Consider the following 19,718-nt stretch of genomic DNA (forward strand, 5'->3'; position numbering starts at 1 on the left):
TTTGCACTTCATGCAGCCATTCCTCAGAAGCATTGCGGTGGGACTGGGCAGCTGATTTTGTTACCACTGTTTCACAAAGGGCTCAGCTTCAAAACTCAGAACAGTTAACGACAGAACAAGGCCAGTGCAGAAGGGCTGACATTCAGCAAAATCAACCACGACACAGCTTGGCCTCTGCCTCTCCCACCTACAAGATTGCCAGCTGCTGTCAGTGTCCCATCGCCTTCCCTATGGGGGTTTTTAATCAGTCACAGGAAACTGTTTTGTGTTCTGCCAACAGGTGAGAAAGAAAGTGCTCTTTACAAAGGGTGAGGTGTTGACAGGCACCATGTTGTCAGTGCAGCAATCTTTATCATTGCATCAGGCCCTGTTTTCAGAACCCAGTTTACCTGTGTGATGTGCTGTGTTGCTGCTTGTTATTTCAGCAGACTGATGCAACTCCCTGTTAGTTTTGCACCCTGAATTTCATTTGTGTTCATCTCTTTGCACGGATTACAGCACTTTGTGGTCTCCACGTAGTGAGGCTGCTGCAGTACTAATTCATACACGTAAGGGGGCAGATTTGAGATTATTCTGCAACCAAACTCCATTTTCTTTGTGTAAAAAGAAAAAAAAAAAAAACTTTGGGATAATCTTTAGAAGAGACACAGCAATCTTTGTACTAACTGTCCAAGAATGTTCTGCTGAACATGTATAACCACTACTTGTGCTGAGTGAGTTTTAATAGCGGGTTTCCTGTGGACGTCTGGCAGACTTTCTCTCTCCAAAGCCTGTATGTTCTTTCTAGTGAAGTGCTGTTTGTTTCACTTGCACTGAGATTTATTTTGTGTGTGGGTGGTTTGTTTGTTTGCTGTTATAGCTGCAAGCGGCTACAATGCTTTTATTAAAACTGCATTCCTACTGTGTTTAAGAATTGAAAACAGACTTCAGGTGTATTTATGCTTCTCCCATGGAAAGAGATTAGAGCCTTGTGTCTGAACTCTCCTCCCCTTCTCAGCATGCCAGCTTATGTGTCTTCCTTGGCCCCCAAGATGCAGTCTTTCCCTGCCAGCCTCCATAAAATTATCCCTGCAGGCAACGTTTCCTCTTCTACTGTAGTAACTACATTTCTTAATCCTTCATCTTTTATTGCTTTGTCTGATTTTCAAGCTCTTTCACTCCTTGCACGCCTTTCGTTACACTCTTCCTTATTGGCTGCTCCCTCCTAAACCTTTATGGTCAGATATCCAAATGATATCAGTGGCTGTCATCTCCTCCAAGGGAATTTGGGCTCTAGACTGGTCTAATGTGTTCTCCACTGCCATCTAACCTGATCTCTACTGCAATCTGTGCACAACCTGAGTAAAACGGGCTAGATGTGGGTTATAGGAAGGCTCACCAACTGGAACTTAACAAACAGAACTTGCTCCTCTAATGCTTTCCCAACAGCGCAAGGGGTTGGAGGGCCTCAGTACAAAGCATCATGAGATGTTCCTAACATATTTCAGTAGCTACAGAGGACTGAGAAGCACTGTTGTGATCTTAACATCAGGGTTCTGACTACAAGCTTAGGTCAGACACAGGTGCCAGCCCGTTGGACCAGCTTCAGTTGTAGCCTCCTGCTGAAGCTCATGTGAAAAGGACAAGCCCAAAATATGCTGTGTGAGAAGTGAAGCCAGTGGGAGGAAAAAGATTGCTAAAGGTTGAAACAGAGTTAGGAAAGGTAGTCTCTGTGAAAGGAGAAAGTGTCTTGCCTGAGCACAGAAGGTGCACTAGATGAAGCCTTAAACTAATTTAATACAACACTGCAAACCCTGCTTGTGAAAATAAATTCTCTTGGGGTGGTTACTGGCCTATGTCAACTCAGCACAGGCTAATTTGTTACTGGCTTGCAGAGCTGCCTGGGATATCAGCGCTAAATGTGTTTACTTTTTCTTGCATTTAGTAAGAGAAGAATGAAAAGGGTTGTCCCCTCAAAAAGTAAAAGCATTAAACAATCTCTTTTGTAAGAGTAAAGTACACCTTCAAGTCCTTATAATGTTTAAATATTTAAAATATGAAGTCACTCAGTGCTGCCTTACCACCCACCTACTGAGGTCTGTTTCTCTTACAGACTTACCCTGAAATTGTATAGACATTACATTACACAACTCCACCCTGCAGCCATTTCCTGCCCAGCTCCTCAGTTCTCACTCTTTTCCAATTATTTTTTCTCCTGTCTCCTTTTCTGTTTTTCCTACAGCTCTGGCTTTTTTTGGAGTCTAGGAAATGAAGTTCCTGAACTGCTGCTGGCTTACTCTGCCTGCCCAAATCTAGCCCTCTCTCCTGTTCTTTTTTCCCCTGTGTGGGATAAGTGCTAATCACCTTCAGCCTCCAAAGCAGTGCAGGGCATCTTTTTATAGCCCTGCTGAAGACGATGAGGAGGTAAACTTTCCTAAGAACATAAGAGCTGATTCAGGCCAAGGGTCCCTCTGACCTGATGTGCTTGTTCTGGGCACTAAGAGACTACTATTAGGATCAGAACTGGCATTTACAATGCTCCTTTCTCCCACACTGTCCCAGTCTCCAAAAGTTTTCAGACCATCTCAATAACTCTTCCTACGCCTGGTCTAGTTAATCATAAAATCTTTAAGGTAGGGGAAGACCTTTAAGAGCAAGTCCAACAGTCAGCCCATCCCCACTATGCCCAGTGAACCACATCCCTCGGTGCCACATTTCCACGTTTCTTGTTTGCCTGCAGGGATGGTGACTCCACCGCCTCCCTGGGCAGCCTGTGCCAATGCTTCATCACTCTTCAGAGAAGAAATATTTCCTAATATCCCACATGAATCTCCCCTGGTGCAACTGAAGCCCACTACCCCTCTTTCTATTACTGTTTTACCCAGGAGAAGAACCAACCCTCACCTTGCTACAACTTCCTTTCAGATAGTTTCATCTTCCCCTATGTGGACCTTGTATTTCTGACAGCTTTTGGTAAGAATTCCCTCAGGTCAGCTGTCTGTGTGAGGTGGAAAGGGCTCTTTTTCTTTCCGTTTTTTTTCTTTCCGTGGCTGGAAAGGGCTCTTTTCCACTGAAATAGGCAGGAAAAGGGATGTGCCCTGCCCCTGTGCTGCACAGCTTCTGCAGAACTGCCCCTGAGGTTTGATGAGCTCAAGCCAAAGTCATCCTGTGACTCTGCTTTTGTTGTGAACCATAAATCATTACAAACGCGTTATTCTGGTGCTGATGAGTCTCTGTAGCGGAGGGCAGGATGGCTCCCTTCAAACATAGCAATTCCACTGCTGCCATCAATCCCCCACCTCCACTTACAAGAGTCCTGAGCTGCAATATCGTCCTGTGGAATAGAAACAAGCAAGCAACCGCATTGCAGTGTTCTTTCATAGCTTTTTTATATGCACATGTGCAACTTAAGCACATAATTGTCTCACTGAGCACAAGCCTACCTTGTCATTCAGATTACCTTGTATTTCTGCAGGTTGCAAGGACGTGTGGGGAATGTATATGGAGTGCATTGGTTGTTGGTAACTTGTCATGCTGTGTTGTTTTTCCAGCCCTGGCGTAACTGCTTTCCTAGTAAGGGCTGCAGCAACTGCTTGCTTAAAGGAGAAAAAACGCAGAGCCATTTAGAATTGAAAAAAAAAAAAGTTTCTGCCTGTTAACACTGAAACGTATCTTTTCCCGAGCGTTCTCTCGTGATGATTTGTAATATTTATTGCATCAAGCTTGGTTCCCACAAGAACTCAAAATAGCCATCTGGATTTGAAGGGACGCAGCCTTCCTCGGCTGGCATGGCTGCGGGACGCAGAGCTCACTCCCATGGCTTCTGGGCACTTGGAATTCCTCCGTCCTGACTGCTCTCCCCTGGGAGCGTTCAAAATAGGTACCAGAGGGAAAGGGGCTCTGGGGATGGCATTCAATGGAAACAGTTTAAAGTACAACTCATTTCAGCTGAACTTGGAACCTTTTGCTCCCTGCCTGGAAATGCTGAAAAAGCGTAATGTTCACTTGGAGAATTGAGAGTGTGGTTTTGTGGGAATTGAGCATCAGGTGAAGTTAAGCAGAAAGGGTAAGTGGTTCATAAAGCACTCAGAGATGGTGGCCTTCACCATTGTACACAAAACACTGTATTTTCAAGTCTAGTCTCTATGAGAGGATGCTTTCCTGTAAAACTGCGTATTGTTTACAACATTTGTTTCCTTTCCCTTTCCTCCTTGAATGCAGTCCAGGCAGCCAAACATTTATTGATGGGGGTTTTTGTTCTTTGTTACCTGGTGATGCAAAGTTTAACACTGCTCTGCCGAGAAGCCTGCTTTCATTTTGTAGTAGTGGCAGTTTCTCTGGAACACAGCTCACTACTGAATCTGGGACCAAAACTGCTGGAGGGGAAGGGAATTATTTAAGATAAAGCCTGACTAAAGATTTCTCTAAGCCTGCACATCTAGGACATGACTAAGTGAGTCAAAAAAGGTGTAGATAGTCTTTTATATAACTGAATGACAATTGCATTTGAGGTCCTGCTAAAAACTTTTCCCTTTCATTTCACTTAACTTTGGACCCTCCAAAAAACTGATTGCTTAAATCTGAGCCTCACCCAAGGTTCCTTTATAGTCACGCAGAAAGAGAGGCGCCTCCAGGGCATGGCCAAAGCAGCTTCAAATGCCTGGCCAGAGGTGTCAGCCTCCCTGCAGGACTGACAGGGAAGCCTGGACAACTGCCTGCCTGTCATGGGCTGACAGATGAGCCACGTGCACAGCAGGAAAAGGGGAGCCGAGGTTCGGCATGCGGGGTCGGTGCTCTTGTATTTCTGTTCCTGCTTTTTAATTGTTAGGATTATCTTCCAGCCCATCATTCATCTGAGAAGCCATGCAGGGCTGACAGAGCTGATTGACAAGGGCCTGGTGCACGAAACCCAGTGGCTCAGAGGCTGAGGATGCACTGCACTCTTCTGCCAGAGATGACCTCGCAGCAGTGAGAGCGATTGCATGGCTGCTGACAAGCAAAATATTTTGTCAGCAGCTGCACAGCTTCTCCCTAAAGTCCTCCTCCCCCGTCTGCTTCAGCATTTACATCATATCTCTGGAAATGAGAGTACAAATAGCTCTGTGAAATGGACAGGATGACTACACGCAGCGTATCGGGAGACATTTGTTCTATCAGTAGCTTTCATTTGGTCTGATGAAGAGGAATACAGTTTTCTCTTTCTAATAATGGATAGTTGCCACAGTCTTCTGTTACATGCTTGCAAACAAGAATACCTGCTTTCAGAGCCAGCTCTGCCATGGGTCTTTGCAGAGGAGAGCCCATTCTTGCTGATCTTCACTTTGGAAGCATGGATGGAAGTGAGGGCAAATGCAAGGTGAGAGAATGGCCACGTTTGAAAGCCATGAGGGTGTTAACATCGATGTCTGTAGAGATACCATCTCCCTCCTGTGCCCTGCAAGATCAATAGAGGCATGTAGGCTTTGTTTCCTCAACAGTGTAGGTTCTCTCAAGGTGTTCCCATTGCCTTCTCAGCACATTGGTGTGCAAATGTAGAGGTGACCTTAGGCCACAACTGTTGAAGATTGATTTTGCACACACAGAGAGTTGCCTCAGCATGCCAGCTTGCAAAGCACCAAAGGTTTTCCTCTCCAGGCTTATGTTTGCTATCTCTCAGTTTGGCCAGTGCAAATGTTTGTTCAGTCACCTTGTTAACTCAATGGCAGCAACGGTGCTCTTACAAATAATCATCACAAAAGACTATTGTTTTCTGTTTCATTTCATGACGTGCTGCAGTGTGTCATCAGACCAGAAGCCTTTGAAAATGCCACTGTGTGCCGAGCTGGAGTAATCTGAGCAGTTGGGGTGAGGTTTGCTGGAGAGAGGAGACCTGACCATGTGCTGTTGAAATATCCTTCTTGTTCTTATGCAGAGAAATCTGGCTGCCAGCCTCAGCAGCACTGCTAGGAGCTCAGTGTTTGCTGACTTTAATTTGGAGTAGATACGCAGCCGGGGAGGGAAGTCTGAAGGCAAACTGGAAGGAAGATGCTTGGGTCATAAGGGAAGTCTGTGGTGCAAAGATATCATTTCAGTGCTCAGATGGAACTAAATGTTGCTGTGTTGGCTGTGGAGAGATTGTTAGTGTGCAGCTCTGGAGGGGTCAGACGTGTGATTATGGAAGGATATCAGCGCGTGTTTAATCTCCTCTGCGCTTATCTGCTCATGTTTGGTGCTGCTGCAGATTGCTTCTTCAGACAAATAGCCACCATAATCCACTCCTACCCATGAGGAGCAAACGCTTCTAAAATGGAAAAGCAGCCTTCCCCTTCAGTCTGCACCGAGCTTCATAAAACTACTTAAAATTAAATGTTCTTTGTACAGTGTAAACCTGCCCAGAGTGTCTGAATGTGCTTCCTTTCGAAGCAGGGCTTGTTCCAACAGAAAAGAAGAAAGTAATGGCTATTCCAGAGCGTCTGCAAAAGTACAAGAAGTTCTCAGCTCAGCAGTAGCACTGCTTGCTCCTGTCCAAGTGGTGGATGGGTTCGAGTGGTTTTGATCGCTGTTTAACTCCGCTGCCCCGCGTTTTCATGGCTTGGCTGTTTGAAAGCTGAGCCTACTAGAATTCTTAATTGCACCCGCGTTGCAAAGTGTGATGCTGCTGCTGCCAGAAAGTTATTGCAGCTTTCTAAACCACATTTCCAGAGAGCAAACCGTCATTCTTTTGCTCTCCGTATAATTACGGCTATAAGTATCCCACTTCCTTTTGTGTGCAGTGAGAGCATTAATGAGGCAGCATTAATGACGGAGAAGCAGTCTGCAAACTTGAACTCCTCACGGAGTTCATTGCACCATTTTCTTCTCAGCCACTGAAGCACTGAGTCCTTCTGTCTTGCTTTTAGATATTTAAAATGTCTGTCAATAGGTTTTTCTCCAATTAAGGCTTTCACCCTGGAGCTTTTCAAGATAAGGAACCGTGACAAACTCTACAGTAAGTGCCCTTAGTCAGCAGTTGTTTGCACAGCGCTTGGGAGGCCTCTCACACTGGCCAAGGCCTCTGGATATTGTTGGGAGTGGAAATATTAACGACATTAAGTTAGGGATCCAGAGGCTGTTTCTTCTTTTTTTTTTTTTTTCTTTTTCCTACAGAAAAGCTTTACATTAAAATTCAAAAGGCTCTTTGTGGAGCTCTCCGTGCTTGTCGTTCAAAATGGGGCTCACCCATTCAAAATGATGTTGCTTGTTTGGGCAACAAGTTGCTGTAATATTCACCATCTCGGTCCTTAGCTGGCACAAGTGGTTTATATTTAAGAACAGCTCGCACTGAAAACATTCCCTCCCCCCCCAAAAAATGGTTTGGAAGTCAGAGGGGAAGGAAACACACAACTGCTGCCCAGTCTGAAGAATGTATTTTGGAACTTCAGAAAGTGAAGAGAACTGCCAGATCAAAGCACTTCTGCAGTTTCCTGGATAAGTCATCAAAAATAAGCCAAAAGAAAAAAAAAAAAAAGAGTGCAGATTGTCAAATGATGCTGACTGGGCTGTGTGGATTTACAGTAAAAAGGGAGAAAAATGTTTCAAAAACCATTGAAGGGAAGTTGCCCTAACCTGATGAGTGCGGCTCTGCTGTGCTTTGCCCTGTAGGCTGAAAAATGGGAATCCATTTTAGCACGCCTTTTGTGGATGTCTTTTGGATTTCTGTTTACACCAAGATCTGATTTATGAATTTTTTTCCCCTTCTTCCTCAAAAACTTAAGCAAAAGTCAAAACAAGAAGACCTATATCTGGATAAGGCAAAGCAAAAGATGCTTAAGAAGCCACACAGTGTAAACTGTTTGACAGAAGCATTTGCTTGCTGACAAACTTTGTATCACTGCTGTTTACCTCGTCCTTCTCAGCTTCAAAATTTATCAACCTCTGAATGGTGTTGTCAACCTTCAAATTAAATTCTGAGGACAACTTTAGCTCCCTGCCACAATTGCATCCATCCCAACCTACACTAGTGAGAGGATCCTGATGTTTATTCAAGGAGGGTGTTGGACAATGACTGTTTCCTTAGCCTGGCTTCATGCGAAACAATTGAGCCTGCCCGGTGGCTTTTATCAATATGTTATCTACTAAATCACCCAAACTTCCTCTATTAAGATTATTGGGGCCTCATTGCCTTTCCTGCTATGTTGCCAAACAAGTTTTGTGCTCAGGACTTCCCCAGCTTCCCTCCATTTGAGTACCTGGTTTTCTAACTGTTTGCAGACCAGCTTGAGAATATTATAAGTATACACACGTTCTTTTCAGGTCAACAATGTTTCATAACTGATCTCTTTATGGACCACCAGCATGGCAACTTGGATTTTAGCAAGCAGTGAAAAGATTTTCTCTTGGCAAGATGGCAGTGTCATCACTTGCTGGTAAGCAGCCTGGAACATTCATTTCTCAAAGCAAACAGAGGGCACCAAAACAGAATTGTTTGTTCTGTCTGTACAGTCTCAACTCTGTTGCCCCTCCCCTGCCCTCGGATGGGCGAAGTTTGCTTTGCCAACGTGTTGCCGCAACGTTTTACATCTAGAAAATTATTTTGTCTGTTCACGCAATCTTCTTCGTAACTCCAAAGTTCTTCATCACTTTGAAATGTATTAGCCAACTATAATTAACTCCTTCTGCTTGTCTTGAGTGCTGACAAGATAAGAAAGAGGCTGGGCTCTCTTTCCCTGCATATCTGCTCATCCTGCCATAAACAAGAAAATGATGGCAGACACGGTCTATCAAGAAGAATCTTTTTCAAGAAACTCAGGAAGTGACGGAACCCAAATTTAGTCTCCGTTCGGGTGACACAGCAGTAATTTCTATGGTTCTTTCTACAACAGGCCTGTTGCAACATTTTGCTGTAAACACAGCAATTAACTCCATCCGACTGTTGGCACCGACACAATGCTTTATTCTGCTGTCTTCAGGAATTAAAACATTACATCAAAGCCGCTCTGCACTTCTTTCCATTAATCACACAATGTTTTGAGCAATGACCTCCAGTGCAGCGCTCCATCACACTGCTCTGCTTCTTCTCCTGCTGCGTGGTGAGATGTGTTAGGTAAAACTTCCAGGATTGCTCTTGCCATCATCGCTGACCTTGCTTTCACCAGTGCTGTCTTCACGTTCTTGAGGGACCTTGTGAGGGATGCCCAGCTGAGCACTGCAATCGTGACTCATCCATTTGCACATGATGCACGTGGTAATCATGCAGATGTCTAAATTTGGCTCTGTGTTTTTGGAGAGCTTTGCAGGGTTAAGCAGGCAAAGCTGAAGGATAAAATTCTGCAGGCAGTCATCCCCACGATCTCTGCATCAATGATACTTCATTGTGACTTGGTTAGCAAGAAGGGATACGGATAATAGGTGTGATGAAGTTTGAGATGATGGAAGCTACTTCTCCTGAAGTTACTTTTTCCACTTAGCACCAAGGTCTGTTGCCCTCAGTGTCCAAACCCAACAGTTCCTGGCAGATGGCAGCTCACTGTGCTTTACCAAAGACCTGAAAAGGAAGGAGGTTCAGTAAGAACTCTTTACACAACAAAAGGCTTATTCCTTTTAACAAAAGATAGTTGAGAAATGTCTGTGGTACCAAGACCTGTAAGAAATGAGGATATTCCAGCACCGCAGTAGGTGTTGGCACATGGGAAGGAGCAGTTTCTGACTTCCACTCTTGATTGATTCCTCTTAGAGGACCACTGGAGGGAGAGAAAGAGCGGCCTGTCTGCAACCTGCTCCAGTACTGCAGAAGATACATGTTGGGCACTTGGAGAACTGAAAGGAACTTTCTCATTGGGGTGGATGCTTCTGTATTGCTTGCCTTCTGTGGTGATTGAGCAACAAAGGAAATTTAGATGATGGACTGGGAGGTGGAGACATTTCTCTCCATCTCTGTTGGACAACTGGAAACCAAGCTGTCAGCAGACTTCTGAACCTTGGTCCTACTCTTCTCCTCACCTCTGACTCATTTCAGAATGCTGAGAAGGTTTGCAAGTTAGTGCCTCTCATACCCGACCATTTCTCCTTCTCATGAAAGAACAGTGGCTGTGTGCTCTTGATATTGGGCAATAGCAGCAGAGAGGTTAATACCTGTATGATGGTCTCTGTGGGTTGTTTTCTGTGTGGATTCCCAACCGATGTTAAGAAAGGCTTTTTTGCAAGGGCCAACATGGGAGGCACCTCACACAATCAGCTAAATGATCCACACTGCAGCGTGAGCAGAGGGGAAAATGAAATACTGGATAGGCAGTCCTGTGAGGCACACTGTCTTGTAATGCACAGGACAAAATTAAACACTGCTTTGGATTGAAATCCTGTTATAACAGCTACATAATTGGAAGGAGATGTGTAAATGGAAATTTACACAATTTCTTTACAGCAATTTCTTTAAACCTGTGAGGGTTAAGGATGTGATGATTGTGTAGAATACCTTTACATTTGAGCTTTTTGAAAAGCTGCTATTGCCAAACTTACTTGATTAAACCTCATAAAATCCCCATTTGGAACTGAGTGCACTCATACAAGTGGGCCAAGCTGCATCTGGTTCTCTATGGCAGCTCCGTGCCTGCCATCCCACCTCTTCCCCAGTGCAAAGAACTCCAGGCAACACAGCTGGGACAGCAAACCCACATCCATACTGGGATGACTGGGAGCAGCTCTGAACAGCTTACAAGCCTCACGTGGCTTCCAGCTCACCACTTGGCCGACTCTCTTGTCTGAGATCAAGAGTCACGAAATAAAATCATTTTCACGTTCCCCAGCATGAAAGCTCATGCCTTCATCAGAGTCTGAGGCTTGGTCCATTCTGGTGGCTCTTTATAGCTGCAGTTTGCAGACTATTCACCTCTTTACTTTTCTATTTGTGTTCAAGAAGAGTTTAATCAAGTTTTGTTCTTGGCAGCCAAGCAGGTTGTGATTAAACAGGGAGGATTTTGCTTTCTCGTGAGCAAAAAAAATTGCTCTATTTTAAATTTCAAAGAAATCCAATGCTTGTTCCCAGATTTCTTTTTCTTGAGCAGTATGTACTCTTTTAAATCCCAAAGAATGTTCCCTTCTAGAAATTTCTTCCCCATCCAGTGTACTGGTATGCAGCCCTTGGAAATGCCACCTTCCTTTCTGGAGAGGTATCAGAGACAAAGTGATTGTGTTAAAAGCTTTTGGCTGATCATAAAGTACCTGAAAGTGGTGTGGTCTAAGGAATAATTTCCTCTGGCTTCATGTAAATTGTAATACGTGCATATGATATTTTGAAAAGCCTTGTTTTTTATGCTTATATATTTTATGCTTTTTAGGTATTATAGATATCTTTATATTTAAATATCTAAATACACGAGTATATATAACACATATGGCATATTTAGTGTTCTAACCACTTTAAATGTTCCAGCTTTGTGATTTTCCACTGATGCTGCTTACTTTGCATTTTCACATTGTGGCTGCTGTGCACAAACCATTGGCACAACTGAAATGTTCCCTAAACTAGTCCTAAGGGGACATCGGCCTCCCCAGAACCTGCAGGAAAGCGTTGTTCCTACTCCATGCTCTTTTGTCTGGCAGACCTATTTCTTCATTGCAGGTGAGGAGTAAAGAAGCCCTTCTTGCACAGAGTGGCTCCATCTTTTTGGTACCAGGTACCAGTTTTGGTACCTTGCATCATTTAGGTTGCTCACAGAAGTTGTGGATGCCCCATCCCTGAAGGTGCTCAAGGCCAGGTTGCATGGGGCCCTGGGCAACCTGATCAGGTGGGGGGCAACCAGCCCATGGCAGGGGTAGGGGCTGGATGGCTTTTGAGGTCCCTTCCAACCCAACCATTCTGTGATTCTATAATCTTTAAGGTCTCTCCCAACCCAAGGTCAGGCTGGATGGAGCCCTGGGCAGCCTGATCTGATGGGTGGCAACCAGCCCACAGCATGAGATTGGAGCTGTATGGGCTTTAAGGTCTCTTCCAATACAAGCCATTCTGTGATTCTATGATCTCAAAAGTCCCTTCCAACCCAAGTCATTCTATGATTCTACAGTCATCTCAGGAAACAAAATCTGTTGCCCTTCCTGGAGTCAGGAGTGCAACACGAGCTTAGGCATTTAACAGTTGGTTGGATGTCTTCTCAACAGGTAAAATAGTCATCAAGTCACTTGCATTATTAGAAGGATGCTAAGCAAAGGATCATTTTTGGGAGGAATCTGCTAATATAAACTCACCTGTGTAGTGTATACCATCTGCATAAAATGTTTGTCTCATCACTGAAAGCATCCTGCTTTCCTTCACATCGTTCTTCCAGTATGGTGCAGCTCACAATACATTTATCTTGGTGCTCATCGAAGTGCTGAAGTATTTTCAGGGTGGTTGACTTATATTTTCCAAATACCAATCCAGAACACTGCATCCTCACAAACCTTTTACAGACAAGTGCTTTTTCTCTTCTGATACGGAGAGCTGTTGACGTTAAATGCTACTCATGCTCTGGGTGATGAATTTTCAGCAATGCCTGAACAATGCTGGTGCGTAAGTCCCCTGAAAGTCGGAAGGATTTGCATTCCTGTATTCTTTCCAGGTTTTTGAAAGTCCTGTGGGATATCAGCATGAAGAAGAAAGATGCAGCTGGCAGGGAGATGCTTTTTCTGTCTGAATTTCTGACAGCAAGGGGGAAAAGTTCTCCCCATTCAGTAAGGCAGCTGGCCGTCTTCGAAAAAAAGTGTGTGGTCCATTTGGGACTAAAGTTCTGCATGCAGAAACTCAGTGACAGACAAAAAGGTTTCTCCATGCTACAGCCAGAATAAGCTTTAAAAAATAGTTACTGGAAACATACCTTAAGTCCACCAGACAGTGAAAGTTGGAATGTAACTTGTTTGCTTAACTCCATGCTAGTACAATAAATGACTTGCATAAGGCAATTCGTTTACCATTGTTCAAAGAGCATGGATTATACAAACGCTCCATTGTATGTATTACTTTCTGGTGGTTTAACTTTCTTGGATTGAGAATGACTTAATGAAAGACCACGACTCAATTCCTGGTTGTAACTTTATGGGAAACTACAAGGCTGCATTGTCAAAGGTGCCGTTTGGTGCTTCCTTTCATTTCGGCTTCATTAACCTTGGAAAATGAGGTCAGAATATTATTATTTTTTATTGTTATTATTATTATTTTTATCCTTCCTCATGGTTGGGTTTAAAACAATTGCTAGATTTGTGGTCAAAGGGGCTCAGTGGGAGGACTTTGCCTGCCTCTGCTGCACAGAGTCATTTCTTGGAGTAAGTCAGGATTTTTAATCTAACTCCTGCAATTATCACAGGGAATACTCACGATCCCTTTGGCTCTCCTTCCCAAAGACTGTTCTATGTCATTATCTTTGAGACCTCTGGGGCTTGGAGCTGAGGGCCTGTGATACCATCAAAGCTGTGGAAAACAGATGTAGTTTATTAATGCAGCAAACCACAAGTTATTTACCTTAATCCTTTTTTTCTGCTCACAGGTGCCCACTGAGACGAGGCAGCTCTTTCACATTTCTCACTCCAGGACCACACTGGGATTTCACCCTGGTAAGTAAACCACTGGTGGGTGCACATGAACAAAATCAGGAACAGGGATGTGAAGGTCCTGCTTCCTGGAGAAAGAAAAGAAAATCACCATATTCTTCCCTTTCCCTGGCTATGCATGTACATTCTGAGCCACTCGGGCTCCTGGAGGGTGCTTTTCACACATAGGTGAAGAGAAGACAGGATGTCATGGAGATTATGATTACTTTCTGATGTGTTTCAGCAGATCATAGAATCATTAAGGTTGGAAAAGACTTCTAAGATCATCAAGACCAACTGTCAGTGCATCACCACCATGCCCACTAACCATATCCCCCAGTGCCACTTCTGTCCACCTCCAGGGACAGTGACTCCACCACCTCCATGGGCAGTGTGTTCCAATGTCTCACCATTCTTTCTGACAAGAAATTTGTCCTAATATCCAAACTGAAAAAAGGGAAAAAACAAATCATGCTAACCAAACTAGCAATGCGAGATGTAAATCATGCTGTAGAAGTGAAGATTCTTTTTCTTAAATACAAAAATCTGTATTTTATTTGGTACAGAGACTACTTAAAACAAATGTGTGGTCTTACTTCTGTAAGACTTGTACTCTGCTTTCCATTCTCTAACAGGTATCCCTTATTAGGGAGGTGGTTCATATCTAGCTTCAGCTTTTAGAGCTGATAGACAAAGACAGACCACCCTGGAGAGTGATGCAGAGCACTTTTACTGGGTATCTCTTATGCTTCTTCATTAAGTCTGTCCCTTTCATGCACTGAGGATTGCAATGTGATTAGTCAGCTGAAGTAGGTGCTGTGTATAGAAATGCCATCCTATCTTAAAGCTCATTTCCATGAGCCACCTAAGCTGACCTGACCCTACTGTCCCTAGAAGCAGTGATCCCATCACTGACCAGCAAAAATGACCTGGCTGAAAAACTTTGCCTTACCAAAAAGAAAACAAGATGTTTTGGATGAGCTGATCCAGATGACTGCACAAGCTGTATTATTCTCGTGCCAGTGTCTGCACGAGGAAGGGTGTGACAGCATCTCTGGGGTGGGGAAAAGGACAGGACTGCCTTTTATGAAGGAAATCCAATCTCAAATCAGCTGGAGCTTCTTATGCAAACACGTATGTAGACAGATACTTTTCTGCCTGTGCCTTGAAGGGCAGCCATGTGCAATTTTGAGGCTGCACAAACACCAGTCCAGCGTGGGAATGGAAAAAAGCAGACCTGATGGTTTTCACTTAATTTAAGGAACTTTCATCTGGTGACTACAGCTACATTAAACATATTCATTTGAATATTACCAAGCCCTAGAAATTGCATTCTTTCAGAATGAAAAATATTGTATTGTATCATCAGAAATTAAAAGTATTTTGACTGAATTTCAAGTCATTCTTGTTCTCTCTATGGTTTTTTAAGTCTGCTTTTATTTGGCTATACTCATCTTCAGTTAAACTCTCCGTTACAGTTAGCACTTATTGCTAGGCTTTGTAGTCATAACACAGACTGCAAAAAGCAAAGAAATTGTTTGAAGGATTTGATTGCTTATTTGCATTTCTCCATCGTGTCCCTCATCATCCTGGTCTTCCACGTCACCCTCCAAGCCCAAATAGCTTTATTTATAGCTACAGTGAGCACCCCTGAGCTCCAGACCTTATCTGGAGATCCCAGCTTTCCTGGAAGTTAATCTTGGACAGATAAACCTAGCATTGGCAGGTAAGAAAATAGAGGAGAGAATAAACATTGAAGGAGAGTGCATCTCAGTTGCTGAGCAGACATACCCTTGCTACATGGCCTGGGACCAGGTCTCTGCTCAAAGGCTTTGCTGGTGTAATTATGCTGACGTTTACTGACCAAAGCTCTTTATTTTGGTAGCAGCCCATAGGCAAGTGAGAACTGCCCTTTTCCCTGTCATCCCTCCCATGTGCAACACACGAGGCATTTTGTTCCCCACGGCCACCACCAAGTACTCGAGTACTGAGCAAAACAGCATCTCTTCCTACCTTAGTTTGTGCAATGCTTCAGCCAACAGCCTGTAAAACATACCTGGCCTGAGTCTCAGGAGTAGTGGGTAGCCAAGCCGAATGTCATACAGTCATTAAGGTTGTTTTCATGCCTGCAGAGATGGAGTGGGTTTAAAGAGAAGGACCAATGCATGCGCTACACAATGCTAAGACAAGACCAATGCAATCTAGGGCAAAACACAGAATCATGGAATCGTTTGATTTGGAAGGGACCTTTAAGGGTCATCTAGTCCAGCTCCCTTACAATGAACAGGAACACCTAGAACACAGTCAGTGCCCAGAGCCTGCTTCAGGAACGGGGCACCCACCACCTCTCTGGATGGCTTCATACTGGAAGCACTGTTACTCAAGGTCTGCTTTCCCTTCTTCTTCTCCATTAAGAAGGATGCACTTATGAGAAACCATCACTTGATCTTTGTTGTTTTAACAGTCCTGATGCATTTCCTCACCCAGTGCCTTATTGGTGTTTTATAACTTCAAGTGGGCAGTAATGAACACAAAAATAGGCTGATCCCTAATTAAAAAAGCATTCTGCTTTCACGCAAAAGCTCTTAGTACTGAGTGAGGAAAACTAAATGACTGGAATGATTTACAAACTGAAAACCAGCAGATTCTTAAAAAGCTCTCCTGGAGCTTTAAAGAGAATCCTTGAAATGTAATTAACATTCGTGCTCACAGCACTGATTAGGTTTCTCTAAAATAATACAAGGGGAAATGGTTTCAAGCTAAAAGAGGAGAGATTTAGATTGGATACAAGGAAGAAGATTTTCACAATAAGGGTGGTGATGCACTGGAATAGGTTGCCCAGAGAGGTGTTGGAAGCCCTGTCCTTGGAGACATCCGAGGTCAGACTGAATGGGGCTCTGAGCAACCTGATGGAGGTGTAGGTGTCCCTGCTCACTGCAAGGGAACCAGATGACTTTTAAAGGTCTCTTCGAACTCAAAAGGTTCTATGAATATTTAGATTTCCCCTCCTGATTTGCTTTTTTAAGGCTTCTCCTTTACAATACCTCTTTGAGAGCCTAAATCAGGTCTCACGGTTTTTACAGTTTAATAACTTTCGTCGAAGTCACTCTTTCCACATCACTCGAGTTTCATGAGAAGGAGAACGTATCAGATCTTTGATTGCGACCGTCTCAAAAATGTGAGAAAACAGGGCCAGAGCCGTTGCTTTTCTGTCGTGTGGCTTTAAACACCCAGGTTGGAGCAGTCTGAAGAGGCAGTTTTCCTGGAATCTGTTTCTGTTTTGGCACCGAACAGGAATGATACAGCTGGCTCCCTACTCAAACGTCTCAGTTTTTGTACAAAACTATATTGGGCAAAGGAAATGGGGTCCAGCCAATGCAGTACTTATTGCATCAGTCTAGCCAGTTTAAAAACAAAACCTTGGCCTTCCTTTCGTGTCTGGGCTTTGGTCTGGAGCTGTATGTTAAAGATGTTAATATACTCAAGTACATAAGGAACGAATAATATTCAGACCAGAAAGGCGTGGTGTCTTTGTTGCAAGTTCTGTTAAATAGATGCTAATATCTTTGACTTACATATGGGAAAAATAATCTGCAGACCAAAAAGGTGTGGTTATAGCAGTCTTTTATTGTAGGTTTTGATAAATAACCAACCCTGAATGTTTTACTAAACCTAAAAAACAAATGTCTGCGTTTCCACGCGTTCTCAAGCCTGCCAAAATACTGTTCAAAAAGGATGGAGTGTGCTGGGACATTAATTCCGTGTCAACACTACAATTTGGTCAGACAGAAGTCTAACATGAGAATAATTTTCCTCTGCAGTTAGCAAGTGTCAGGGAAGGGGCTCTGTGACGTAACAGAAGCAGTATCTTGTCTTCCCAAACACAAAACAGAAACACTGCTTGAAGTAATTGGAGAACTTTGTCGTTGAATCCAATTATTAAGCTAAGTTTGATCAATTGAGAGGGAAAAAAAAAAAAGACCACCACACCAGAACCCCAAATAAAAGAAACTTGTCAGCGAGCTTCAATATCTCACCATTAAATACATGTATTTAACTTTATAGTTAAATGGTAGAGCCAGCATAAGGAGGACAGGTGAGAAAACACATTAGAGCCTAAGAATGGTGTGAAAGCCTAACCTGGTCTAAAAGGACTAGGAAACCAGGTTTGTGAAAACCCTGCAGGGAAACTGGATGTCCCCTCAACAGCAGAAGATTTTCAGAGAAACCATGGGAGGTGGACAGGTCAACGTTTAAAAGTAATTTAAACACTTGCAGTCAAATACATTTACAGTGATGATACCAATTAAAGCTGTAACTTTTAAGTTATTAGAATAGATTATTAAATTCTAAGAAAAAAGAAGTTGCCTATTTGCACCTGTCAGACTGGGAGAGCACAAGGAACAGAAATTTGCTGAAGTTCAGAGCAGAATTGTGGTGGTGGTTCCCTCTGCAGCTGCTGAGAGGCAGCTTTTCCCACTTCAGGTCAATGTCTAATCTGTTACAGGCCAGTAACATTTGGACCAATACAGGTTTTGGTTGGATGGGACCTTTAAGATCATCTTGTTCCACCCCACCCCCCTCCTATAGGCAGGGACAAAACACAACGTTGTTTTTGATTTCCATTGTTCTTAGTGAAGTGGAAGAAGGTGGCCTCCACTCATCCTTTAATTTTGATCGGCGAGGGTCAAACAGGATGAAAATCAACAACTTGTTCTGTGGGTGACCAAACAATTTATGCCATCACCCATGTTTTTTTTCCAGAAGGGGTGATTTCCAAGATGGCACAGTCTAACAGGATGAATCCATGTTTAGTTTTCCATTATCTGGATAGTGTAAAAATAACATTGAAACCCAGATAGTACAGAAATAGTGGGAGGTATCAGGAAGCTCAGTGCAGATGTCTTTGATCATGGTTCCACCAGCTTGTGCTCTTCAGAAAGGAAAACAGCTGAGGGCACCCCAGCCAAAAGCCTCATCTTTCTTCCACAAACACGCTTATTTCTTAGCCTATTGCATCCTTGACAGCGATGCTTCAGCCACAGCTGTCTGCTGGCCCTGTCCACTGTAATTAATTAAATAGGAGATCTAAAAGCTCTCACAGCTCTTCAAGCAACCTAGTGCTAAACTGCTTCATGCAGGACAAAATCTGTGGATCCCTCACTCGTGAACCCCTGCCAGGCTGATGATTAACCACGATAAGAATTAGATACGGTATCATCTGGTGTCCTCCTGGAGACTCAAATCCTAATGATCACCAAGTCTGACCCCCTCGATATCCAACTCTTTCAAAAAGCTGAAGTTTATCGCTGACTATAGCAAAAAACAGAGCCTAATTTCTGTTTGCAAATCAAGTGCACTGCTATAACTTGGTTTCATTTCTTACAGAAAAGGAAACGCCGAGACAAAGACGATGATGTTGTCAGTCTTTGCAGCCTTGACTTTAAGGTAAGGAAAACACATTGCTCTAAGTATTGTGCAACCCCAGCGGCTTATACTGGGTAATGCCATACTTTCTGTGTTTGCATTTCACCATCAAGAGCTCAGAGACAGGTACAGCTGTGTTAGCTCTCGGCTACACCTCTGGGGTGGGCTGAGTCCTGCTGTGGATATCCACAACACTGCTTGTGATCTCCTCTTTTAATCATCTGAATCCTAAATCCACCTCAGTTTTAGTGTTGTGTGAAATGAATGTGTGTAAACTGCACTTAGGGAGAACATAAGCATTTTCAAGCATGAGAAGGAAAACTGTGCAGAAGCCCTTCAAATGCACTTCATTGTATTGCAAACAAGCTGGACTGGCTGGGTGGTAAATTGTCTGTAAAGCTGAGGATTAAAGCGACTTAAAAAGTTGAGGGTAAGGGATTGTATCTCTTACCAAGGACAACCCAAGCTTGGTTTCCTTAACGGGAAACTGCTTCCAATTCTCAATCTACCCCGAAGATCTCACCATCACTTATCTGAAGAAGGGAAGGAAGAGAAATAGGAGCTATTGAGGTGAGAGTTAACAAGTGGGTTTTACAGTTAATAAACTGGAGTTAAAAGTGATTTGTTAGTGGGGAATTTCCTGCTTGACCTAATGACCAGCTCATCCTCTGTAGCTGACATTTACTTTGCATTTGTGCATTATTTATGAGCCTAATTTAGCCTGGCTACTGCTGGCAATGTTCCATGGCTGACTGTCCTAACTGTGGGCTTCCCCGGCTCTAGACTAGATCTTCTGT

At 43.5% G+C, this 19,718-nt stretch overlaps 1 protein-coding gene across 1 annotated transcript in view; it reads left to right on the forward strand.

Annotated features, from left to right (window-relative positions):
• The window catches only part of LOC128079509 (neuroepithelial cell-transforming gene 1 protein-like), a 31,741-nt gene extending 12,650 nt beyond the window's left edge, over positions 1 to 19,091 (forward strand). The window contains exons 2-4 of the mRNA XM_052680797.1: positions 13,452 to 13,518; positions 18,883 to 18,942; positions 19,035 to 19,091. Coding sequence (XP_052536757.1) covers positions 13,452 to 13,518; positions 18,883 to 18,942; positions 19,035 to 19,091 — 184 coding nt within the window. The remainder of the gene's footprint in view (positions 1 to 13,451; positions 13,519 to 18,882; positions 18,943 to 19,034) is intronic.
• The last annotated feature ends 627 nt before the right edge of the window (positions 19,092 to 19,718 follow it).

Source organism: Tympanuchus pallidicinctus, unplaced genomic scaffold (genome assembly GCF_026119805.1).
Source record: "Tympanuchus pallidicinctus isolate F22 unplaced genomic scaffold, pur_lepc_1.0 scaffold19, whole genome shotgun sequence".
Classification (NCBI taxonomy): domain Eukaryota; kingdom Metazoa; phylum Chordata; class Aves; order Galliformes; family Phasianidae; genus Tympanuchus; species Tympanuchus pallidicinctus.